Below are 26,485 nucleotides of genomic sequence, written 5' to 3' on the forward strand. Positions count from 1 at the left end.
TACCTTGTTCTTCTAAGCTCTTGGTCAGAACTGGAACTTTCTGTGAGTTCTAGGCAAGGCCTCTCAGATGCATTTGCCAGGGTCTCTGGACTCACGTGAACATTGCTGCCTCCCCATGGCCCTGCTCTGCCTTCCATCAGGCCCTATGCCCTAGACTGGCCTCCAACACCAACCCTGCCTGGATGACAACTGTCACTTGGTCAGCTGGGACTTCTCTCCAAGAATGAGTTCTGCCTATTGTCCACACCTCCTCTGAGACGTTGGTGGTTCCCCAACCAGTGGGAGCATTTGATCCCAGGTCCCACCCCTCCAGCCCGCCCCACTCCTCTGGTACTCTCAAAGCTTGACCACTATCAAGCCCATCATTAAAACTCCATCACCTCAATGGCAGAAGAAAAATGTATAATGCTGTATCCTTGGTGCTGAGTACAGAAGTCCCCAGTTAGCATCCGTTACTTGAAGGAAGGAAAGAGACTCTAATCATGAAGTTGGTGTCAGAGGCCAGCAGAGCTGTGGACAGGGCGCAAGGGGAGAGTGTAGGGCAGCGCACAGTAGGAGTTCAGCATAAGATCAAGTTCTACCACATGTGTCAAACACAAGGCCCGCGGGCCAAATCCGTCCCGCCAGGCCTTGCAATGTGGCCCGCACCGCGCTGTCATCACTGCACTCCGCTGCGTTTCCATCACAATGACAGTTTATGACTGTTCAGTAAACCATTCGGCCGCGATTTAGGCTGGATTTTAGATTTTGGCCCCTTCTCTGATTGAGTTCGACACCCCTATAAACCATGGGAGCCAAAGCAACGTGGGCAAGGGTGAAACAAAGTCGTCAGCTGAGGGCCCCTCCACAGGTGGGAAGGGAGCCCTGGAGGGGCGAGCAGGAATGCCAGCACTCCTAAGGACCACAGTTCCATCCGGGGATCTGAACAAAGGGCCCGGTAAAGGTAAGCTAGTAACCACCCGGCCAAAAAATGCCCTTTCCAGACGCTCCCTACAGACCTGGGTTTGCCCAGCCCCAAGGCACCACCCCTGAGCATGAGCCTTTCTTTCATTGCTGTCCATTCCAGGCTGGGTTCTGAGGTGTCACACATTCAAACAAAGAGTCCTACCCCTAACTGGCCTCTCAGGACATAGAGGAGCAGGGAAGCAAGGAGGCCGCCATTCACTTCTGAGGCTCATGGCCCCATTCACAATTCACAAGTGTCTGTCTGGCACCATTTATGTGCCCTGCTTGAGGCTGGAACGACAGAGGGAGGGCCAAAACCAAACAAGGACAAGTCACAGCGGTTGGCAGTCTGGTGGACAGGACAAGGCACACACTGAATGGCCCACCGAGGTAACAGAGGGCAGAAGGAGGTGCAGCCTCATCAGGACATGGAATTCATCCTTGTCTTTTACCATCACCTCTCAAAGGTAGGGGTGGGAGACCAAGTCTTCACAGCTCAGGGGGACAGGGTTAGTGGTGATGTATCATAGAAATGTACACTTGAAACCTATACAATTTTATTACCCCACTATAGGCCTGGTATATGAATTTGTGCACGGATTGTGGGGTCCCTCAGCCTGGCCAGCAATCAGGGCAGATAGGGCCATCTTGCCCAGTCCCAATTGGGATGGGGCCAACTGGCTTGGGGGAGGGACCTCAGGAGGTTAGTCAGCCACAGGAGATTGGCTGTGGTGGCACACTGACCACCAGGGGGCAGCTCCTGCATTGAGCGTATGCCCCCTGGTGGTCAGTGCACATCATAATGACCAGTCAACTGGTTATTATTGGTGGACCGGGCATAACGGTTATTTGGGCTTTTAGGTAGATATAGATAGATAGATAGATAGATAGATAGATAGATAGATAGATAGATAGATAGATGTCACCCCCAATAAATTTAATTTTAAAACAATGTGTCAAGAGCAGAGACATGTTGGGTCTTTTTTAGACCCTCAAACCTTGAAAGGCTGAGCCTAGAACCTGTGTGGGACACGTGGGTATCTTATGAATATGCATTAGCCCCTATTCAGATGGGAACACTGAGACCAAGTGCTGGTAACCTGTGCCACTCCAAGCCAAAACTAGAACAGGAAGAGGAACTCTAGGAGCAAAAATGGTCTGCCAGAGGAAGGGGCCTCATCACTCAGAGACAAGGCCCAGAGAGGGGAGGGAAGTTATCCAAACATATATCTAGGACTCTCTCCTGCCAATGTGTTATTTTGAACTTGGATGCCCACACAGTTGTTATGCAGACGCCCGAAAACTGATGGCAGGAGTTTAGGAAATGAGGGTTTAGAGCAAGGTTGGTTTTTTAAATAGAGATGGACATGGCCCAACAGCTCAGAATAGACAAGGTGGGAAACAGCAGCTTCCACCAGAGCCAATAAGTAATTAAAACCATTTCCCCTTTCAGAGTCCTCATTACAGAGGTCAAGAAATCAGATCCATTTATCCGGATGGCGTACCGGTAACTGCAGGATGAAATTTCCTCCCCAGGTTTCCAGACATTTGCAAAGATGGGTGTGCTCAACACGGTCTTCCTGGACTCTTTAGGGAAGAGACAAACATGCAAAAAGACCCGAACATCAACCGGGCCTTTCCTCCCCGTCTGTGTGGCGAGAGGAGAGGTGTCGGAGCTCAGCAGCGGGGCTGCCAGGATCTGCACCATCACTTCGAAGAGGACGCTGGGGTGGGGGTGGGGGGTGGGGTCTGTGTGTGTGTCCCGCTAAGTACTTCCTTCACTACATAGCTAATCCGATTAGCAGCTTTAGGAAACTCTGCAATGTTCATTCAAGGGCCCCATTCAGAGAGCAGCCTGGCCAATGCCTGCTCAGAGCTCCCATTCTTCTCTCTGCAGTAAAATGCACACAGGACTTTCTCTCCCTCAAGAACGCACTCTTGCCTCCTCGCCCCTGTACATCCACAATGCTGCTGCCTCTTCCTCTGGCAGCTCCCAAGAGAATTATTTATTTATATTAGCGAGCATTTATTATGTGCCAGACACCATGCTAAGCATTTCACACATGTTCTTTCCTTTTGTCCTCAGAACATTATATTCTCATTTGACAAATGAAGAAACCAAGGCCCAGCTCAAGGATTCAAACCCAGGCAGTCTGACCCAATAGCTCGTGACTGTGGCCAGTACTTTAACCGCCCTTCTGGAAGCAAAGCTCTCATGGAGCTCTTCATCTCTTAGGCCCCTGGGAGATGGTTCTGTCCACCTACTCCTTCTCCCTCCTCCACCCATGTTGCCCAGTACCTTCTATCAATAGATGCAGGGAGCTCCGGGGGATCCAAAGCTTAATAAGACATAGACTCTGCCCTCTCTCAGCTCACAGGGGAGAAGAAAAGAGAAGACAGGTTCTCAGGTTCTTAGACCATAAGGTTGACTATGTCGGCATTGGGCTAGTGCAGCTATTTCCAACCAGTGTGCCACAAGAGTTTTAAAACATGCAATGCCTGACTATTTAGTCAGGGACACTAACCTCTTTTCCCTCATATTGTCAAGTAAAAAAAAAAAAAAAAAAATGACAACAGCTGTCCAGTGTAAATGAATCAAAATTACACCAATTTTGTTGTTGTTGTTGGGTCAACAAAAAATATAATAAAACTTTTGGTGTGTCGCAGAATTTGAGTAACTAGTTTATGAAATGAAAAAAGGTGAAAACTGCTAGGGTAGTGCTATGCAGGAGGTGATGGCAGGGTGGCTAGGCTGCCCTTTACTGCAGCAATCCCAGGCAACCTCCCGGACAGCTGGGAATGCAGCTGGCATGGGAGCTAGCTACTCCAGCTCCTCTCTGAGGTATCTCACATTCGCCAAGCCTGGGCCCCTATGCTGTCCCATGGCAGGTTCCCCAGGAACAGCCTATGGGCCACGGATAGGGGCCACCCTGAGCATTCCATGATGGTGATGGATGTCAACTGGCTGCTGTGCTGGCCCAGGGAGTGAGGCAGGTCCCCGAACAGGAAAGACCAAGGCTCACTTGATCCTACATGGTCACCCCTCCTGCTTTCCAAATCAATATGTACCCATGCAGAGTGTGAACTGGTACAACCACTTTGGAAATCTGTCGGACAGTCGCTACCCAAGGTTAATGTATGCAGCATCTTTGACCCAACAATTCTGCTCCTGGGTCTGTACCCAGTAAAAGTGAGGGCTTGTGTCCACCAAAAGACACATTCAGAAATGCCAGCAGCAGTTTTATTTATCATAGCTGAAAACTGAACTGTCCAGATGTCTGTGAACAGAAGGACGCATACACTAGGGTACCTTCATACAACAGACTACCACACGACAATAAAGCTGAGTGAAAAAGAAACACAAACTACACATGCTACCTGATCCCTTTATGCAGGTAAAAAGGATCTGCAGCATAGAGGTCAGACTAGTGGCGCCTGTGGGGTGGATACTGGTAGGAAGGGTCATAAGGGGTTCAGGAAATGTTCCATACCTCGGTCTGGGTGGTGGTTACATGGATGTATGTAAAAGCTCATTATATTGTATGCTTGGGATATATGAATTTCACTATTTTTAAGAAATGCAAAAAAAAAAAAAGTTAAAAATAATTTTAACCACACAAAGATTACAATCGTGTCAACCTCTCTAGACCTCCAGGTAAGAACCTGGGTAAGACTATGCCAGTTGGAGTGGTAGAGTTATAAAAAGATGCTTTCTTCTGTTAGAGCTCAATTAAGGTTGTGTATGTTGCTGTGAAAAATAAAGTTTCTAATACTGTTTGTACACTTAAGATTTATTAAGAGAGTAAATCTCATGTTGTGCTCTTACTACAATAATTTCTAAAAGACTTGAGAAAAAAGAAAAAGAGGGTGGCAGGAAAGGGTCTCTGGGGGTCATGGGTAGCAGAGACGGTGTAGCATCAGGCTCATGTGAGTTTTTGTCACCACATAAGCCATCATCAGACACACCAGCCCATCAGCCCCACAGTTCAGCCCCCTAGGCTGCTTCTGGGAAGGTGATTCCACTGAGCTGGGGTATGTGAGCAAAAGGGGCTGGGAGGTAGGGAGCACTCAGAAGATCAGTCCCATTACTATTCGCCCTGAGAGGGAGGCCAGACGGGAGAGTGGAAGAAAGAAATCCAAGTCTGAAGCCACCCGTGTTTCCCAGCCCCAGGGAACTTCTGCTTGGGTTGTCAGCCACGTGTCAGCCATGGGCAAACATTGCCAGTACTCACCACTAGCGTCACACAGGCCTTAAATGCATCCCATCCTGAACCCTCTCCAGTTGGGAGTGCTGGACCCCGAGGCCAGAGTCCTGAGAACCTACGCTGAGCTCAGGTCTGAAACCACTGAGTCAAGTCTGAACAGGCAGATGAGATTTTCTTAGCAGGCTCAGCACACATGGTGGCTCCAGCTGCACAGCCTCTGCTTCTCCACAGACAAGTGGGCACTGGTCTGACGGGTCAAACACTGGTGGTCTGTGGTCCACATCTACCCCTGGTGGGTCCCTGACCCGCCTTGTGGGGCAGGGTGACAACACAGTACTCACCTGTTCCATGTCCTGTTCTCTCCACTGACTGTTTGATCCAGTCTTGGGTCTTGTCAATATGAAATAACTTCAGGTCTTCTTCATCCAGGGCAATGTCTCCCCAAAAGACAGCTGGGAGGATAAGAAAACAAAAACACAAGTGGGTCAATTTAAGCTGGAGGTCAAGAAATGGATTTACTAATGCCCCAGAAGGCATCGGGTGTTGGGTAGCAAAACCTAGAAAAGACAGCCCAGCCAATCCAATTTTATTCTGACACAGGGCTGGTAGGGAAGAAGGAAAGACAAATAATAATTCTGTGCATTAAAGCAAACTATCATAAAGATCAAAGGCCTACGTCTGTAAGGCGTTTTGAAAGGTCACCTTTCTCTAGCTGTAGGCACAGCAAGGACAGCTATTTCTCTCTTCTTCAGAGTCCTCGGGATATAAATACATGAAAAACCATAATGTGATAGATAGCACTATTGTTCACACTATTTGCTGTCCTTCCCTGGGGGAGGGTTATACTTCCATGCCGCACTGACGTCAGATGAGCCGATTTACCTGCTCTGACTAATTAAGCCCGGGAGGAAGCTTGGAGAGCCACTACATGATTCTCCGTGTCCTCTTTTCCCTTTTCTACAAGACAAGCAATGTTCCAGATGGGGGCAACTCTATCATTCTGGGTTCTGGAGGAAAGATCGTGTGGAGCAATGAGGTGACTAATAAGTAGCATGAATGAAAAATATAAAAACTTTAAAAAAAATATTCATTGTTGAAAGTATTACACATGCCCCCTTTTTCCCAATAAAAACTTTTATTTATGATAAGCATTTGAGAATGGGGGCTATTTGTTACTGGAGCATAACCTCTTCATCCTGACTAATACAGAAATTGTTATCAAAAGTGATATACTGCAAAGACCGGTTTGGCTCAGTGGATAGTGTCGGCCTGTGGACTAGAGGGTCCCAGGTTCAATTCCGGTCAAGGGCATGTATCTTGGTTGTGGGCACATCCCCAGTGGGGGGGGAGGGGAGAAGGTGCAGAAGGCAGCTGATCGATGTTTCTCTCTCATTGATGTTTCTGACACTATCTCTCTCCCTTCATCTCTATGAAAAATCAATAAAATATATATATTTTTTAAAAGTGGTATACTACTATAACAAATATATACTCAGTGTCAAGGAAACTGTTACTACAGGCTGGAAGGAAGTGACCTGCACTTATGCAGTGATGAAGTATTTGCCAATACTATTGCCTGAATCAGCTTGGTAGGCACAAGGTGAGCTAAATGAGCTTATGGCTTTAAGTGAAGACACTGGAAGTCAGAATGTTAACTACAGCAGAAACCAGTTTGGCTCAGTGGATAGAGCGTCGGCCTGCGGACTGAAAGGTCCCAGGTTCGATTCCGGTCAAGGGCATGTACCTTGGTTGTGGGCACATCCCCAGTAGGGGGTGTGCAAGAGGCAGCTGACCGATGATTCTCTCTCATCGATGTTTCTAACCTTCTATCCTTCTCCCTTCCTCTCTGTAAAAAATCAATAAAATATATATTTTTTAAAAGAATGTTAACTTCATACTTTGGTTGCCATTAGCTGTGTTTACATGATCTTACAAGAAAGATAAGGGTTTTTTGTTTGTTTGTTGAAGGGGTTATTTTATTTTGCATCATATCTCTCAAAAATATTTTTTATTGATTTTTTTTTTTTTTTTTTTTTTTTTTTTTTTTTTAGAGACAGAAAGGGAGAGGGCTCACACCATAACCAACAGAGACCTGGATTTATCCCATGGGAGTGACCTCCGGCAGGTATTCATCTCCCCTCATTCCACCTCCACCACTTGGGCCATTTCCTGATTTTCTTTTCTTTTTCTTTTCTTTTTTTATATATATATTTTATTGATTTTGTACAGAGAGGAAGGGAGAGGGATAGAGAGTTAGAAACATCGATGGGAGAGAGTCATCGATCAGCTGCCTCTTGCACACCCCCTACTGGGGATATGCCCGCAACCAAGGTACATGCCCTCGACTGGAATCGAACCCGGGACCCTTCCGTCCCCAAGCCGACGCTCTATCCATTGAGCCAAACCGGTTTTGGCCCATTTCCTGATTTTCATGTGGACACTTACAACTTGGGCTTACAGGCACTTTATTTCTCAAACAGCTTTGCACTCACAGGCCTGATCACAAATGCTCATGGAAGAGCTGCGGCAGGGACTCGAACAGCCCAGTTAAAGCAGTATGGCCCCACAGGCATTGCCTGTCCTGGGGAAGAGGGAGCTTGGAGGGCGTGTGTTAACACTGGGCCGGAGACTTTTCCTTTGCTGGCCCTTTCTCCATGCGTTCCATGCCACAGCTGCCGTGTTTTTCAAGCACGGTCCACACACCACTTGTATTAGAGTGTCCAAGGAGGCTGCTGATATGACGATCCCCAGATTTATGAAATCAGAATCTCTGGGGACAGGGCCCAGAAATAGGCACGTTCCATTCACGCCCCGCCTCGTGGCCAGCCAACTCTTCCACACGGCAGCGTGAGAGCAGCGGAGCCCGCGGACTCTGAGGTCTCTGCGGCTCCTCGCCATTTCTGGGAGTGATGGGCAGAGTACCCACCCAGGGCCTGCTGCTCGTCCACCCCAATCACAGGCCACACAGGAAGGACCTTGCTAATGTTCCAGGAGATGGTCACCTAGAGATAAGCTGAGATTATTGGAGGAGCTAACTATGGAGTATCGGAACCACTGGCATTCCTCTCAGGAAGCAGGCTGAGGTGGGGTGGAGGGGCCCGAGGCCTGGAGAGTCACAGGGAAATCCTACCCAGAGACACATTGAGTTCCCTTCAAGTTTCCAGCAGAGGGATTTAACAGGTTTCAAGCAGTTTTCTGTGAATCTGTGTGAAGGGAGTGTATGTACAAACAAAAAGGGAGGGGTTTTTTTTGTTTTTTTTTAGTAAAAAGTTAATCAGCTTAAAGTGTGCAACTAAATAAGCAAAGCTTACATTAAAGTGACCCCACAGAGAAAGGACCCCATGGAAAGAAAGTTCGAGGAAATACAATATGGCCTCTATGTTCTTTTGTAGTTTCACACCATAAATATTCATGGGGTGGTGTTAATGGGGTCCACCGCTCCCTGCGACCACAATAGTTTTTTTGTTTATCCTCAGGACCATGAACTTTGAAACCATAAACCTAAATTTCAGAACTCCGCATTCAGGCGCATTTGCAGAGCAGGAGGGGAGAGGTTCAGGCTGGCAGAGGACGGAGGAGAGGAAATGGGGGAGATGTGAATCACGCCTCCTGGATCTTTCCGTTGAGATTAAAGAGGAGAATCTGTTTAGTATGGGAGGCCTTCTGTCTCCAAGGTCTCCAGCTGCTCCAGCCCGGGAAATGGCCTTCACCGGATAGATAGCGTGATCACTCAAGCATCGGGCAGATTGGAGTGGGGGGCTGGAAATATTTTAATTGGATCAAACAGATTTGTTGCATGTTTTACCTTGAATACTTAAAAAAAAACTAATTTGAATCATGGGACTTCTTTTTTCTTTTTCTTCTTTTTTAATACATTTTATTGATTTTTTTTTACAGAGAGGAAGGTAGAGGGATAGAGAGTTAGAAACATCAATGAGAGAGAAACATTGATCAGCTGCCTCCTGCACACCCCCCACTGGGGATGTGCCCACAACCAAGGTACATGCCCTTGACCAGAATCGAACCTGGGGCCTTTCAGTCTGCAGGCCAATGCTCTATCCACTGAGCCAAACCAGCTTCAGCAAATCATGGGATTTCTAAGATGGAGAGAATTTAAAAGTCATCTAAGCAATGTTCTTATTTTTCACTTGAGGAAATTGAGGTCCAAGAAGGCTAAGGGACTTGTTCAAAATATCACACCAAGAAACCATGTCTGCTCCTCTAAAGCAAAATTCTTCCCCTACAGCAGGGATGGTAATTGTGGACAGCCATGTGCTCCCCTTAGCCCTGTCCCCCAGGGCAGATATCCCTAAGGGATCATGGCCCTGCTGTCCACTGAACCTGGACACAGCCTTCAAATCCATCTCAACACAGTGCTACTGAGCGCCAGCACAAATTGATATGAATGGCAAATGAATTGGGAACTACCTGCCAGCTATGCCCTACACCATGCTGGCAACATCCATAACACTTTGCCCATTGGTCCCAGCTAAGGATGTTGTACCCAAAACCACTTGAAGTCTGAACTTGGTGTCCAAGAGTACACACCAGAAACATAGAGGGCCTGAGAAACTAAAGATCAATCAGGACCTAGGAGAGCACCACACACAGATGGGTATGACATTGCAACTCAGCTCTGAAAACTGATTCCACCTCAAGAGAACCCCCAGCCCTGACTTCCACCTTGGCTGGCATCATTCTGTTTTACAGGTGGCCCAAGGAGGTCTGCCTGGTGGCCACCTTGCTCGAGGCAGAGATGGCCTCCCAACTTGACTCTTCATCTATATCACAATATTGCTGCACCAACACATTTCAGAGCACGTCACGGCCTGGCTTCCAAACAGGACTTCCTTGGCTTAAGAAATACCTACTCAGCTAATTTAACAAGAAAAAAAAAAAAAAAAAAAAAAAAAAAAAAGGTTATCCACCAGATTGGCATGAGCAATAGGCCATACTTGCAAGCCTATTTAAGTCTTATAGCTCTAAATAGGTTTCCTCTCATGTGCCAACCCCACTAACTTGGTGATGTTTCTGGGAACACTTCTTGGCCCCATAGGTAAGAAAGCCATGATCAATAGCCAGGTCTGCTATTGGCATGGAGGAGTGGCATTGAAGGTGCCACACGTTGGCCATTTGCTAATGTATGTTGTAAAGATACTAAACATGTTTCATCCATGTAAATGAATATGTGTGGCAAGGCCTATGCTATGATTAAAGTTATTCTTTTCTTTTTTTTAATTCTCAATGCAAATGGCAACACATTCTTTTTTTTTTTTTTTTTTTGTAATATATTTTATTGATTTTTCACAGAGAGGAAGGGAGAGGGATAGAGAGTTAGAAACATCGATGGGAGAGGAATATCAACCAGCTGCCTCCTTCACGCCTCCTACTGGGGATGTGCCTGCAACCAATGTACATGCCCTTGACTGGAATCGAACCTGGGACCTTCCAGTCCGCATACCGCCGCTCTATCCACTGAGCCAAACTGGTTTCGGCAAAGTTATTCTTTTTATACTCACTCTCCACCCTCTCTGTTCCACTCTGCCCAGGAAGGCTAAGCCTGTGACTACCTTCTCTATTTCCCTCTGGCTTCTGCTTGAGTCAACCAGGAGGAGACTGGCAGGCCAGAGGGAAGAGGAGAAAGAGAGGCAGGCAATTCTTCCCTGCTTTGGTGCTGTGTCCCAGCACTGCCCTCAGGAAAGGATTCAGCTTCTGTGACATTGTACCCTCCCCGGTCCCTTCCACCACAGGGATAGCTTGCTGGTCTAGTCTGTTCCCCTTACCCTGCCTCTGTAAGGAGACCCTTCCTTAAGGTTTCTTCCTCTGAAACATCTGGGGTAAAGTGTGCTTCCTGCTGGGAACCTGGCTCCAAGAGCCGTTCTAAGAAAAGTCCCCCATTACTTGCATAGCTAAATGGAAAGATGAGATTCGGATGGGTAAAGTGAATGGCTGCTTTGGCCTAAGATGACACTTTTCACTGCTTACTTCCAGCAGAATGTGACTCACTGCTCTCTCACACCTGCTGCATTCCCGCCGCCTGAGCTCACATGGCCTCTGCTCAGTCCCGGAGAGAAGGATACAGTTTAGGTCCTGAAGGCCAGAAGCTTCTTGGGCTCTAATTTTGCATCTTATATGCCTGATTCCGGGCCCAGGCACATCTCATAAGCCCTAATATCTCCATTATTGTGGAATGTGGAGTGACCTCCCATTGAGCCGTCCGTCAGCAGTGCAATTCTGTGTGACTCATTCTGAAGACCGAGGCCCACCGGAGACCCTCAGCGTGCAGAGTGGGAAGACACAGCAGGTGGAGAGCAAAGGGGACCTGGGATCTACCTCCAGCCAGGCCAGCTGCTATCCACATGACCTTGGATAAGAAACCGCCCCTCCCAGACCCTCAGGGTTCTCACAGGAAACATAAAAAACTCACTCCCAAGGGTTTCTTCCAGTGCTAACATTCTACAAGATTTTACTCTAAGACCTTACTTTGGGTATCTCGTGAACGTTTTAGTTAATGATGATGGGCCTATCACCATTATGAGAAAATTTTTTTGCAAAGATATAGCAAGTTTAGTCCACTGTGGAAGAGATTGCATACCACCCACCAATACCTTTCTGCCCTTCTTCCAAAATAACAGGACCTCTGATTTCCAGTCCCAGGCCTTCCTGAAGAAAGATTTTCCAGAATCCCACACAACTATCTGTGCCATGTGACCGAGTCCTGGCCAATAAGATGAAAGCTGAAGTGACAAATGGCATTTCCTGGGAGACACTTCTCACGCACTCTTTGCCCCCCTTTCTTTTCCATGCCTTCTACGTATAGACGGTGTTTGTGATGGTTTAAGCTCTGATGACCATCTTGGGCCATGAAGACAAGGTCTCAACCTTGGGACCCTGAAGGAGATTGAATCTTGTGGAGCGGAACTACCTTATGGGGCCTCCACTGAAGACCTCCGGACCGATGTGAGGAAGACGCTTCTAGCTTTTCTAAGCCAGTGTTCCAGCTACTGACTCTCAGCTCTAAATCTACTCTTCTTCGCCATGCCTTGCAACGCTAGAGTTGGACCCTAGAGACATTTCTCCTTTGCTCTGCCAGTAGAGGGCACTAGAGAAGAGGGTACTGTAAGAGGAAGGGGCTTCTCTTAATGGTTCTGCTGGTGTTCAAGAAACTCCCTGGTGCCCACCCTTCAAAGTTTTGTCCAATGGGCAATTCCTGGCTCATCAGCCTTTTCCTGCAGCATCTCTGCGAACGTCTCCAACCTCCAGTGGGCACAGCCACACCTTCTCCTATGAAGTTAGAATTTCAGCCCACTTCGGGGGGGAGGGGGATGGCTCTTCCATGTTTATTCCTTCCCTAGTAGTTGCTCCCTATAGCTGCTATTTCTGTTGTCTTTAGAGTTTGCCCACCTCCTTTTAGTAATCAATCCCATTTTGCTAGTTAATAACCCTTTATATTAAAATTTTAAATTACTGGTGTGGTTTCCGTCTCCCAGCTGGACTCTAAAGGACACAGCCCATTAGCTTGGGTCCATTACTAGCAATTTAACCTCCGCTTAAATGGCACAGCAATGCAATGGTCTCCAGGTAAAAGGGAATAGTATGGCACTAAAGAAGCTTTCTCCTTTTCCAAAATCTCTCCGAAATGCATTTGTGACAAAATGATATATATAACAGGCAAAAAGTTGAAGTCCTTAATATTTAAGAGTTTCCTACAAACACTTTAACAAATGAACATCTAATTAAAAAACAAAAGAGCATGAACAGGAAGGGCAGGAGGACATCACATAATAGGAAATGAACACATCAAAAGAAATGCAAATGGTCAAAACATTTTTTAAAGTTTCAAATCATTTGAAAAAGACATACAATTATAATACAAATGTGAATTAAAAAATAGCAAAATATTTTTCTCTTATTAAACCAACAAAGACTTTTTTGCTTTTTCAAAAATTTTATTTTATTTTTCCCATTACCATCTTATCCCCTCTATATCCTCTTCTACCTCCACCTCACCTCCCTGGCCCCACAATCACCACACTGTTGTTCATGTACATAAGTTCGTTCTCTCTCTCTCTTTCTATCTTCTCTCCCACCTTTCCTCCCTCCCTTTCTCTCTCTCTTTTTTGCTCATTTTCTCAGTCTCTCCATCCCCCCAACACCCCTCCCACCACCAGAGCTGTCTACCTTCTCTCACCACACTGTTGTTCATGTACATGAGTTCTCTCTCTCTCTTTCTCTCTCTCTCTCTCCTCCCCCCTCCCCCTCTTCCCCTCTCTCCCTCTCTCCCTCTCTCTCTTTCTATTTTCTCTCCCACCTTCCCTCCCTCCCTTTCTCTCTCTCTTTTTTGCTCAGTTGCTCAGTCCCTCCATCCCCTCAACACCCATCCCATCACCAGAGCTGTCTGCCTCCTCTCTATCTATGAGTCTGTCTCCAACCAGCAAAGACTTTTAAAACTAGAATACAAAATGTTAATCTTAATGGGCATGCAAAAGAATAAAAAATGTTTAAAGGGAACTTTAAAAGAAGAATCAAAAGTCCTAAAAGCATCTATACTGATGCTTCCCCCCCACCCCAGCAGTTCTGTGTGTAGATGACCTTCTAGTTCATAGGTCGACAGTAGAAATTTTTTCTAAAGAAATAATTTTAAATACATAAAAATCTAGACCTGACTGGTTTGGCTCAGTGGATAGAGCATTGGCCTGTGGACTGAAGGGTCCCAGGTTTGATTCCAGTCAAGGGCATGTGCCTTGGTTGCGGGCACATCCCCAGTTGAGGGTGTGCAGGAGGCAGCTGATCAATGTTTCTCTCTCATAGATGTTTCTCTTTATCTCTCTTCTTTCCTCTCTGTAAAAAATCAATAAAATATATTTTTTTAATACATAAAAATCTAGCAATAAGAATGACTTCAGCATCATCCTATCTAATAAAGAGGGAATATGCTAATTGACTCTCAGGCTATCACAAAGATGTCGGTGCCCACAGCCAATAAGAAGGGATATGCTAATTGACCGCCACACCCTCAAAAGTGGCAGCACCCACAGCCACAAAATGGTGGCACCCAGTACCCTCAGCCCCACCAGGGCAGGAGGCCCAGCTGCTCTATGTGCCTGCCTCTAGAAACCCCCAGTTCCCTCAGCCCCCAGCCACCTAGGGCCGACCCAAGACACAGGCAAGTCTTGGATGGTGGCTGCTCAGCCACCCAGGGCTGCCCAAGGCTCAGGTAACCGACTGAGGCTTGTGCTGCTGGCAGTGGCAGCAGCAGAGGTGTGATGGGGGGTCGCCTTCCCCTGATCACCAGGTCACCTCCCACCCCTGAGGGCTCCCAGACGGAGCAGGCCAGGCTGAGGGACCCCCCTCTAGCATATGAATTTTCATGCACTGAGCCGCTAGTTATTTTTAAAAGCAAAAGAATAGGACTGGGGAGGGGATATGTCCAACAATAAAGGAGTGATTATGGTGCCTCTATACAATGGTATACAAAACCATTTACGGTAACTAATATTGATGTCATATATGTACATTTATTACATAAGCATCTTTAGCATCATAAAGAGAAGTTCATAGTACTAAGAGAAAGGAATACAAGCAGGTTCAAAGTGGTATATATGGCATTTTTAAAAATAGAAATGCATAACAAAATGTTAACAATTATCCCAGGCGAAGGAATTACTAGACACTTTTACTCTTGCTCTCTGTTTTCTAACTGCTCTCCAGTGGGTGTGTCTTAGCTGTGTAGTTGAAAGAAATTATATGTTAAAAAGATAATGTCCCTTTTCTGCCCATCTCAAGGGCACCCCAATGCTTCCTGAGTATGTCTTAATGAACTAACTCATTTGTGTTTCAAAGATGACTTTTTGACACAGCTCAGCCTGGGATCTCTCTCCCCTATTCCCTTCCCTTCTATTCTCAAGGCCATGGCCCAAGTCTGGTCCTCATACTCCTAGGCCTAGAGCTCCTGGTGGTCTTCCTACTTCCTGCCTCTACAAATCCCAAGCATCATAGGTCTTCATTATCACAGTTCTCTGCTCAAAAACCAGCAATATTTCTTAAGGGATGGTTCAAATGTTTTTATTGATTTCAGGGGGAGAAAGAGGGAGAGAGGGAGGGAGGAAGGGAAGGAGGAAGGGAGAGAAATAGAAATATTAATGATGAGAGAGAATCTTGACTGGCTGCCTCCTGCATGCCCCCTACTGGGAATCTAGCCTATAACTCAGACATGTGGCCTGACTGGGAATTGAAAGGTGACCTCCTAGTTCATGGGTCAATGCTCAACCACTGAGCTACACTGGCCTGTACCAAGCCTCTTTCTTTCTTTTTTCTTTTTTTAAAATATATTTTTATTGATTTCAAAGAGGAAGGGAGAGGGAGAGAGAATCATTGATTGGCTGCCTTCTGCATGCCCCATACTGGATATTGAGCCCACAACCCAGGCATGTGCCCTGACAGGGAATCAAACCATGACCTCCTGGTTCATAGGTCAATGCTCAACCACTGAGTCATGACGACTGGGCCCAAGCCTCTTTCGATCATGTCAATACTACTCTGCAGAGTAAACCAAGGTAAACCCCCAGCTCTAGACACGTCACAACTACTCCTGCTACTTCACTTGGACTCACACTGTTTCTTCTACCTGAAATGCCTTCCCCTGCATCCCACCTTCTCCACATCCCATCCATTCTTCCAGGACAAGCTCAGGGTTTACCAGCCTCCTCACAGGAAGCCTTCCTTGATTGCCTTATGGTGATTGCTACCTTTTCTGAATCCCTATGTGATCTCATGTTTTCACTTGACAAATGGTAGCTGAGCACCCTCATGTGCCTGGTACTGTGCTGGTGACTGGGAAGCCAAATGAGTTTAGTTTTCTCCCATTGGAGCTCGCATCTAATGTCGTGACAGACATTGAGCAAGTAATCACACCAGGGACTGAACCCTTGATGGACTGTAAAAAGTGTCAGTCAGGGAGACAAACATGATGAAAAATTTAAGAGAAGAGACCTGATTAAAATCAGGGCTCGGGCAGGCCTCAGGGGGAAAGCACATGAAAGCCGAGTCCTGGAGGATGAGCTGGAGGTGAACAGGGGAACAGTCCGGAGGCCTTTCCAGGCAGGGGGAGAACCTGTGAGAGATGGAGCATGGTGGGTATGGGGAGGAGGCTGGTGGATAGGAGGCACAGGATTGGCAGTTACTCTCATCCCAAGAGCAATGGGAAGTCATTATTGGGTCCTAAGCAGGTTGGATTCTGCAAACATGATCAGAAGTTAGTCTCAAAAAGATCCCTCTGCCTGCAACATAGAAAACAGACTGCAGGAGGCAAGAGGAGTTGTAGTAGCCCAAATAAGGGCTAGTGGGGACCCGGCTGGTGTGACTCAGTGGTTGAGCCTCAACCTATGAACCAAGAGGTCACTGGTTTGATTTCCAGTCAGGATGCATGCTGAATTGTGGGCTTGACCTTCAGTAGGGGACATGCAGGAGGCAGCAGATTGATATTTCTATCTCTTCCTTCTTCTCTCTCTAAAAATCAATAAAAAAATATATTAAAAGAGCTGGCAGGGGGAAAGGGGGAGGGATGGAAAGGGGGAGGGAGGGAAAAAACGGGGGCTCAGCCTCAGCACACCCTGTCCCTCCAGCCCCTCCCCTCTGGTTTGAGGACACCTCGGCCCTGCCCACCCCCCCAGCCCTCTCTCTCCCTTCCCTGCTCACCCGCCTCTGCTCGTCTCCTATCTAATCTCCAGGGGAGAAAAAACAGGCTCGGCGTGTCCCCGCCGCCCACAGACCCGGGCCAGCCGCTCCGGGAGGCCTCACTCCGCGTCCGGTGAGCCAGCGGAGGGCACGGGCCTGCGGGGGAGGACAGACAGAGGCAGGCCAGCACCAAACCCAGGGCCCCACCCCACCCAGCGCGGTCCCCGAGGACGCCGAGACCTCAGGAGCGGCGGAGGCCCTCGCCCAGGCTGCTGGCAAGCTCCCAGGAGAGCCCCGGCTGAAGGGTTCCGCGTTCTAGTCCCGTCAAGGGCACATGCCTGAGTGGCAGGCTCCATCCGTGGTGGGGGTGTGGAGGAGGCAGCGGATCCATGATTCCCTCTCATCATTGATGTCTCCCCCCCCCCCTCTCTCTCTCTCTCTCCCTCTCCCTCTCCCTCTCCCTCTCCCTCTCCCTCTCCCTCTCCCTCTCCCTCTCCTTTCCTCTCTGAAATCAGTCAAAATGCAGGCAGTCCTTGGGTTATATTGGACCGGATGTATGTTGTTTCGTGGTTACGTTGCCATCTCCCATCTGCGCTAATAAAAGAGAAGGATGCAGCCGAAACCGGTGTGGCTCAGTGGATAGAGCGCCGGCCTGCGGACTGAAAGGTCCCGGGTTCGATTCCGGTCAGGGGCATGTACCTTGGTTGCGGGCACATCCCCAGTGGGGGGTGTGCAGGAGGCAGCTGATTCATGATTCTCTCTCATCGATGTTTCTAACTCTCTACCCCTCTCGCTCTCTCTCTCTGTAAAAAATCAATAAAATATATTTTAAGAAAATACAAGCAGCCGGGTTGGGTGCGGCCAAGCCCGGAGCAGCAGCTGCCAGGCTGGGAGCGGCCAGGCCCGGAGCAGCCGGGTCTGGTGCGGCCAGGCCCGGAGCAGCAGCTGTCAGGCTGGGAGCGGCCAGGCCCGGAGCAGCGGCTGCCAGGCTGGGAGCGGCCAGGCCCGGAGCAGCGGCTGCCAGGCTGGGAGCGGCCAGGCCCGGAGCAGCCGGGTCTGGTGCGGCCAGGCCCAGAGCAGCGGCTGCCAGGCTGGGAGTGGCCAGGCCCGGAGCAGCCGGGTCTGGTGCGGCCAGGCCCGGAGCAGTGGCTGCCTGGCTGGGAGCGGCCAGGCCCGGAGCAGTGGCTGCCTGGCTGGGAGCGGCCAGGCCCGGAGCAGCCGGGCCCAGAGCAGCCGGGTCGGGTGCGCCAGGCCCGGAGCAGCAGCAGCCATGTCCAGAGCAATTTGGTCGGGAGCGGCAGTGGCCAGACCCGGAGCAGCTGGTTGTGGAACGAACCAGAGCAACAGAGGCCAGGCCCAGAGCAGCCAGGCCCGGAACAGCTCGCTCCTCGCCTGCCCCTCCCCCCGGCTGCCTCTCAGACATGGCTGGAAACTTTTGTGGGAACTTGAGGGTCTGCTGAATCAAGTGATGAAGGCTTAGATCTGGATGTGTTGAGTTAGTATAGGGCTGGGGTGTTGATCTGGGAGTGCCTTGGGTGGGGCCTGGATGAGGCTGGTTGACCTATTTGGAAATGTCTTTTGTGTGAAATGTATCATTGGGCATGTGGTGGTATTATTGATATGAGAAAATGCTAAGTAACTGATTTACTATCTGAAAAGGGATTTACTATCGGGGGAAGGGAGGGAGGAAGAGACTGAACATAAACAGCACCTATAAATGAGGACAATGGGGGATGGGGAGGGGGCAGAGGGTGGGGTGGGAACCTGGTGGATGGGGGAAGAAATGAGGAACCTTTGTAACAATATGAACAATAAAGATTGATTTAAAAAAAAAAAAAAAAAGAGCTGGCAGGGACCTAGATCCAATAGTGGCAGTGAAGATGGAGAGAAGTGGATTGACTCAATTTTGGAAGCAGAATAGGCAAAACCTGGATTGGTCTGCATGAGACGGGGAGGGAGATACAGGTTCCCATATAGGATGGTGCTTGGGCTTCTGTTTGAAGCAGCTAGGGGGACTGGTACCTCACCACGGAGCCCAGCCCTCCATGGGCCACCGCAGACTCTGTGACCAGGAGGAGGGCAGGGAAACAAGTGCCAGCTCAGCAGGAAGAGGAACAGACCCAGGGGCCCAAAAAAAAGAGTTAAGGAGGAAGGCAGCCGCTCCTGTGGGAAACTGGCTCCCAAAGGACTCCCATCCATTCAAGGCCGGCAACCCAGGTGGGAAGAAGAGGAGGAAGCTCGGTGCAGATCGCAGGATGAGCTGGGAGATACGTGGCCCAGCTGGCGGAGCAGGCAAGGACTCGGGGGTGAACATCCACACTCAAGTGCCTGTGCGGGCGAGCTTGAGAATATTTATTAGTCATCGTCAGGGGTAGTTAGAGGATGGCGTGATCACAGCTAGGTCTGCAACCAATCAGCAGGGGAGCTCCGTTCCCGTTGCTATGTATGCATCCAGGCAGAACTGCATCCTGAGCGGGCTAAGAGGATACCAAGAGAAGCCTGCCTGTATGCATTTGGTTTATCTGTCATCCTCTCCCTGCTACATGGATGAGAGCAAACAAGCGGTGGAGCAATAAATTATCACTTGCCACAAGCTATGGATTCCAAGAGAACTCTCTGTAGCCCTGAAAGGGAGAGATAAGCACACACAGGCCCCTGAGAGAGAGCCACATACAGGGAACTTCTTAAACGAGAAACAATAATAGGACTAATAATAATGCCGGCAAGGAGAAGAATTAATGGCTACGTGCTGAACACCTCATGTTCACTGCCCCAATTCCTCCTCAAACAAATCTATTCGGTGGGTTTTAATATTCTCAAACTGAGGCAAAGAGGTTAAGACACTTAGTCAAAACCACACGGGCAGTGAGGATAGACAGGCTTCATGCCACAGGCTGCCGGATGCCAAAAACAGTCTCTTAATAGGATGTTTTATTGCTTCTATCTCCCTGGCTGGCACCCACCCAGGGACCCCTTGGGAAACGTTGGCCATATAAGACCTGACATCCATGCACTGAAAAAGGGACGGAGAAACAGAGAGGGGTACAGGTGCGTGGTGACACTCTGAATTAGTCACGTGTTCTCCCCTATGCAATGGGACTAAGTGCACTGTGAAGGCCAGAATTGCTTCATTGCTGTAGGAGTCCTAGCCACAGATAAAGACAGAGGGAGGGAGGAGGTTGGGTGATGGTGCTCTGGGGAGGAAGTGCAGGAACATGCCCTTCGCGGGGGGCAGCACACAGATGCGTGCACTGTGTGCGGAAGGAGCCAGGAGAAGGGGAGTGGTTCCAGGGTTGGAGAGGCCTGGGCTTAGCGGGGAGAACAGAGATTTGAGGCGTTGGTTCTGCCATGAACATGTTCAATGTCATGTACGGGTCCCAGGCCAGCCGCTCCCCTCTCAAGCACACAGACCACCGACCTGCAGTGCCCACAGAATCACAGGAGCCCAGACCATCTCCTGGCTGAGAGATCAAAAGAGGGAATAGAAGGAAAAAGGGCTTTGTAAACCATCAGGTGTCACCCAAAGCTCTCAGGCAAAGCTGCAATCAGGTAAAAAGGTAGAGAAACGTGAGGATTCATTATCATGTTCTTCCTCTTGGGAAATACATCGAGGGTTGAGAAGGCAAGGTTTGGGGGCCAATGAAGTTATAGTGTCTATTCAGGTTGCTTGGCTAGGTCTCTGTGGCAAAACAATGGGCCCTCCATCAAATGGGGAGCGGGCCCCAATCCGGGTCACACCTTAGCGGTTCGGAATCTGGAGGCCACAGCAAAGTGGAGCAGCTGGGAGGAGCCATTGGCTGAATAAAGTCTCCCACCCAACACATTCACACATCTCCAAATACAGCAAGTCCTCAAAAAATAAATGAATGAATTAAAAATAAAAAACAAATGCAATACTCACTTAATATCCTCGATAGTTCCTACAGCATCTCATGAACATTTTATAACAAAGGGACCTTAAATGAAGCGGCATTATTTGAGGATCTGCTGCAGTCAGGGGCTGGCTTCTCATTGGGGCCGAGAAACCCTGTTGGCTTGCAGGACATGGAATCTGCCTCACCTCAAGGCCAGTGAGAGGCATGGCAGATGCAGAGAGCTTGGGTTTTAGACCACAGTCTCTGGATATAGAGGAGCTATCTTCCCCAGCATTATAGGCCTTCAGTGGTTCAGATACTAGGTTGCCTGCCACTTAGAAACTTTGTTGGATTTGTATAGGGTGATAATAATAAAAAATGATATCATTTACTGACTTTTTACCATGTTCCAGGCATTATTTGTTTTGTCTATATTCACTCATTTAATCTTTATCATAGCTCCCTGTGGCAGATATTAGTAGACACATTTTACAGCCAAGGAAGCTGAGATCTAGAAAGCGTAAGCAGATCCTGATGTGAACCTGGGCAGTTTGCCTCCAGAGTTCGCCCGTGTAGCCACTGGGCTCTCTCACAGGAATAGAAAGTGGTAGTGTACACAGGATTCAATTTAACCTGCACACTTTTTACATAGCTAGTGAGTGTCTAGCACCGTATCACGTGCCTTTCCTAGAACAGCAAGCCTGTGAAGTAGGAGTTTCTATTAACCACATTACAGCAAACTGAGGCTTTAAGAATGAAGGATTGTTCAAGGTCTAACAGCTGGTAAGTGACAGCCGAGAAGGAAACCTCAGTCAGCCTGACTCCAAAGCTTGGGTCAAAAAATAAATAAAAATGGACTGAGGAGGAGCTAGATGCTCAAACAGCAACCATGTCCCAAGACGGGCAGGCATTAAATGAAAATGACTGAAAGCAGTGATCAGTGGAAGGCCCAGAACTGACCACAGGAGGTGCTGAATGAGACAGCCTGCTGACCCAGCTACACTCAGCTGCCATCAGGAGCATTTTCCAGCTGAAGATGCCACGCCCTGAGCTGGAAGCTCCCAGGGACAGGGCTGTGGTCTGATAGCACCTGGGGCAGGACCGTGCACATCCAAGGAGCCAGCTCATCTGGAGATGGCTCTGTGGTCCAGCTACTGCCACATCCCTCCTCTCACTGCCTCTCACCGTGCTGGACAGGGGATTAAAGGACACTCTCCCAACACACAGGGCTGGGCAGGAGGAAGAAGAAAAAACGGATTCTGCTGATGTCAGAGTGGGGACCTGCCTTGATATACCACTGAGGACTTTTCTGTCTGCAGAACTTGAGCTCTGACTACTGATGTGGCATCGGAAGTCAAAGGAGCATCAATGTCAGGCAGGTCTTGGCAAGAAGCTCAGGTTCTCCAAATGCAAACGAAACCTTCAGGGCTGCTTGTCTACCCCCCAGACTGGGTCACAGGTCAATGGGGTGTTGCTCTGGCTATTACTCAGCCCCTCATCCAAAAGGGGCCAATGTGTTTCCCTTCCTGGCCCCCCTCTCCAGACACTACCCACCCCAATGAGCGTCTAGGCCAGAGCTGGGACACATGTATGTTTCCTCCCCCAACACTGCCCTGGCCCATCCTCATCTTCACTTACTGTTTGTTTGTTTTTTAATTTTTATTGAGTTATCAGTCACATACCATAAAATTCACCCTTCACTTATTTTTGAGACCCTATTTACCAATAATTATCAGGTCTGAATTCAAGAACCCCTAACTAATTACACGGAATGAAATCAATTGTTCATTTATTACAAAAATTCAAATTCCTCTATAGTATTTCAACAGGAAGTACTTGTGAACACCTGCTCTGTGTTATAACGTGCACTAGGGAACTGCCTGTTGTCCTTCCAGAAGGCTGTTCCCCAGACCAGGGAATTTCCACAGCCTGAGGCAGAGCGAGAGATGCGGCCTTTTCCCCAGATCTCCCTCGCTGTCGCCCTCTTCTGGCCATTCTTAGCATCAGCATAGCCTAGGGGAGAGGCCAACCATGTGGGAGGATCAAAATTAGACTATGGAGGATGCGTGGAGCTGACAGAACCATCGGTCCCTACTTTCCAGCCTTGCCTATCCATCCCATCTGTCTGTGAAGAGTCACAAAGCATGCACATCCTGGTGATCCAGCATTTCCTCCAAAATTCCTGGAGAAAAAAATGAGGCCCAATAGGCAAACCTACCTCAAGGCTGAGACCAGGGACTGGGAGCTCTCCCAGGCAGATCTATGCCTCTCTCACCTGGATTTGCAGCACCCCGCATAACAGAGGTGCTCAATACATTCCTCAACAAGCTGATCGCGTCCCCAGCCAGACTCCAGCTCCTCCTACCGGTTCACACATTTAAGTCAAGGATCGGACAGGTGCAGGTGGAAGTTGATCCACCCTCTTTAACCCCCATCCCGTTGTTGCAGCCTCAGTTTCCCTCTTCTCAAGTCAAGACCAACATTCCTACAGTGCTCCCGAGACCCGTGATGAACTGAGATGAATTCAGACAGGGCCATGCTACCAGCTGATATTCTCTCAAATTACCCTGGAACCTTTCCCACTCAGAAGCCCTGCAAGGTACAGCCATAGGTGGGTATTCTGGAGGAATCTTCCTACACTGTCAGAGCAAGCCCCTTATAGCTGGTTTGACCTTCCACTTTCCAAAGATTCTCAGGTCTCACCACCCCCTGGGTCCTCCAGCCTCCTGGTAACCTGATCTTTTCCAGATTTCAGCTAATTCCGACGTGCCCTGCGCCAGCTCAGACCACAACCACTGCGGTAGCAACACAAATAATTACAGGGCCAACATCATTATTCCATTTGCAGAGAAGTTCCCTATAAATCATCTGAGTCTGCCTATAATTACTGTTCCCAGTTTATTGATTTTTTTTTTTTTCTTCTAGAGAGAGGGGGGAAGGGAGAGGGATAGAAACAGCAATGAGAGATTCATTGGCTGCCTCCTGCATGCCCCCTACTGGGGATCGAGCCCACCTCAGCGTGAGCCCTGACCAAGAATCGATCCTATGACTTCTTGTCCCACGGAAAAATGTTCAATCGCTGAGCCACACCGGCAGGGCTCTTGTCCCCAGCATAGAGATTAAGAGAACTGAGTTTCCAGGGAGTGAAGGCCTGGGCCACTGGCCCAAGGCACCTGCCCTTCTGCGGTTGAAGGCAGCCCCTTCCCTCTATTGACTCATTGCTGCAGGCGCCACGGGAAAGGGCCGGGCATCCCCCGTCCCAGCCGGGCATTGCCTCAGATCCATCGGTTCTTTGGGAAATGAGCCTGGTCGCCTCTGGGACGGTCCTTTCCGCGAGTCCAGCTTGGAAGCAGCGCCCCTCGGGGCACACGAGCCGGTGGGTGGCCGGTGGGGAGCGGGAGCCGCGTCGTCCCCGCCGCGGTCTGCGCCAGAGGCTCCGCGCGCCCCGCGGCGCCGCTCCCGGCGGGATTGCGGCACCTGCCAGCTTCCACCCCTCCCTCCTCGCGGGGCGACCCCGGCCCGGACCGCACGGAGGGGCCACGGGGGAGTGACCCAGCAGCAACTCGAGTCACGCACATTCTCCCTCCGCTACCCCGTCCGTCTCTTTGCCCGCTGGGGAGCTCTTCGGCGTCTAAACATTCTCTCCCCAGGACGAACCACAAAGATGTAGGAAAACTTTGCGCAAAACTTACAAACGCGGTGCAATCGGAGCCGGCGGCGACGGCACCTGAGCCCGAGAACGCCGCCCCTGCCCCGCCCGCCGCTCCGCTCCGCTCCGGCCGCGCGTCCGGCGGGGCCCGCGCCGGCCACCTGGCTGTCAGGCGGCACCGGAGCCCGCGCCCGCCCGGCCCCAGCGCCCTGAGGCCGCGGGCACCCGCCCTGATCCCCCCGATTCGCTTCGGAAACGCTCCCGCGGCCGCCGCCCCGAGCGCACCGCACACCGTGCCTCCGGGGCATTGTTTCCCGGGGCGCCCGGGGGCCTCGGCGAGGGGAGGGGAGCGGAGGGCAGACCCGCCCCACAGACGGCCTGCAGGCTGGCCCACCGCCTCATTTGCATTTCAAAGGCAAACTTCTGCCGGACGTGCCCGCGGCCCGCCTCACCTACCGGCTTTGCACGGGTCGTGGTAAGGTTCCAGCTGCGGCTCCGCGCCCTCTGCGCCCTCCAGCGCCGAGGAGTCCGGGGCCGCGTCCGCGCGCCCCCCGAGCAGCAGCAGCAGCAGCAGCGGCCCGAGGGCCCCGAGAGCGGTCGCCCCGGGCATGGTCGCGAGGGACCGGCGGGGACCGGGGGAGGTGCGTGCGCGCAAAGCTGGACGGAGGCGAGGACCGGTCCGCGGGGTCGGGTCGGCGGCCGCCGGGCTCGGGGCTTACGCGCGCGCGCCCAGCATGGCTCTGCGCGGAGCGAGCGGGACGCGGCGCCCCGGACCGCGTCGGGGACCCGAGGAAGCCGCCGCCCGGAGGTGTTTGCCCAGCGGCCGGGGCTGCGGCGGCTGGCGGCGGCGGTGGCGGTGGCGTTGGCGGCTGTGGTTGGAACAGTGGCCGCTCCGCCCCTCTCCGCCCGGGCTGGACCACACGGCCCTCGCCAGGGGCCCCGGGCAGCCAATCACTCGGACGCCCGAGGCGAAGCCCCTCCTCTTCCCGGCACCTCCGCAACTTCGGAGGAAGATGCTGAAGGCAGGGACCCTGGGTCCCCGGTGCTCCCACAGGAGAACGCGGCTCCTGGAGACCGAGGCTGGACTTCCCGCAGGGTTGGATTCGCTCACTCACTTTACAACTCCCCAGTGCTCACATGGGCCGAGGCACGCAGCAGTGGCTAGAGGTGCCGGTTCCCCTACCCGCTGCTCTCAGACAGTCGTTCCTCTGCAGGCATGAAGTCAGTCTTCTCTCGAGTCGCTTTCAGTGCAGGAAAAAATAGAGGATTTCCCTCTCACCCACGAAGGGGTGCTTTTTGCAGCGCCCACCTAACCTAGTGGCTTGGGGAAGGATACAATAATTTAAAATGACTGGTTTCCCCTCTAAGTGACCCTATCCTTTAATAAAAACAGCCTAAGATGCTTCATACGGGCAAAATGATTGACAAATGAACAGCTATACGGTGCTATTTGTGTTAAATTACAGACATATTTTATTAAATAAGCCATTCACCATTAACTTGATGGAATAAAAATGACCAATTTCTAAAGTCTGGGGGGGTTTTGCCAATTAAAAACATATGCCCAAATAATTTAGAATAATCAAGAGATATTTGAAACCCACTCCTGTGTTGTCCCTTAAATGTAAGAATTGTCAGAACTGAGCTATTTTGATTTATAGACGTAAAAAGTATTATTACCATGAGGCTTTGCAAAGACCCTTTTATGGAAGCAAAATTGCCCTAATCAAGAAGTAAAAACACACCAAATGTGTACAGACTTTCAGCATCATGCCCAGAACAACCTTTTGTCATTTAAACTGTAAGCAGAAAAATAGACTGAATTTCCCTTTTGGGTTTTCACAGGATTTCGCAGCCTCTGATGACAAAATAGTCGACAGAGAGCCCAAAGCTTGGCTTTACACAGGACTCTAAGTTTCCCGCATATGATCTCCTTCTCCTCTAATAACTAGGATAACAAGTCCTTCAAACCAGTGAAGGGTTAAGCTAACCACTGGGAGTGTGCTATGGAATATTTTGTTCTGGCCCTTAGAAATTAATACAAGTGACCCTGCTTCAGGCCATCAGTGTTCTGCAAGTAAGCACATACTGGATGGAGCTAGATTGGGCAAGATCTGGCTAGGAACTGACAGGCGGAAGGAATTTGGGGGGAAACA

At 49.9% G+C, this 26,485-nt stretch overlaps 1 protein-coding gene across 1 annotated transcript in view; it reads right to left on the reverse strand.

The window, feature by feature from the left end:
• TLL2 (tolloid like 2) overlaps positions 1–25,499 on the reverse strand; it is a 95,751-nt gene extending 70,252 nt beyond the window's left edge. The window contains exons 1-2 of the mRNA XM_036438710.2: positions 24,786–25,499; positions 5,492–5,602 (exon numbers count right to left, since the gene is read on the reverse strand). Of these exons, the coding sequence (XP_036294603.1) occupies positions 5,492–5,602; positions 24,786–24,939 (265 nt within the window). The 5' untranslated portion in view covers positions 24,940–25,499. The remainder of the gene's footprint in view (positions 1–5,491; positions 5,603–24,785) is intronic.
• Positions 25,500–26,485: the final 986 nt, after the last annotated feature.

Source organism: Pipistrellus kuhlii, unplaced genomic scaffold (assembly GCF_014108245.1).
Source record: "Pipistrellus kuhlii isolate mPipKuh1 unplaced genomic scaffold, mPipKuh1.p scaffold_m20_p_15, whole genome shotgun sequence".
NCBI classification, from domain to species: Eukaryota; Metazoa; Chordata; class Mammalia; order Chiroptera; family Vespertilionidae; genus Pipistrellus; species Pipistrellus kuhlii.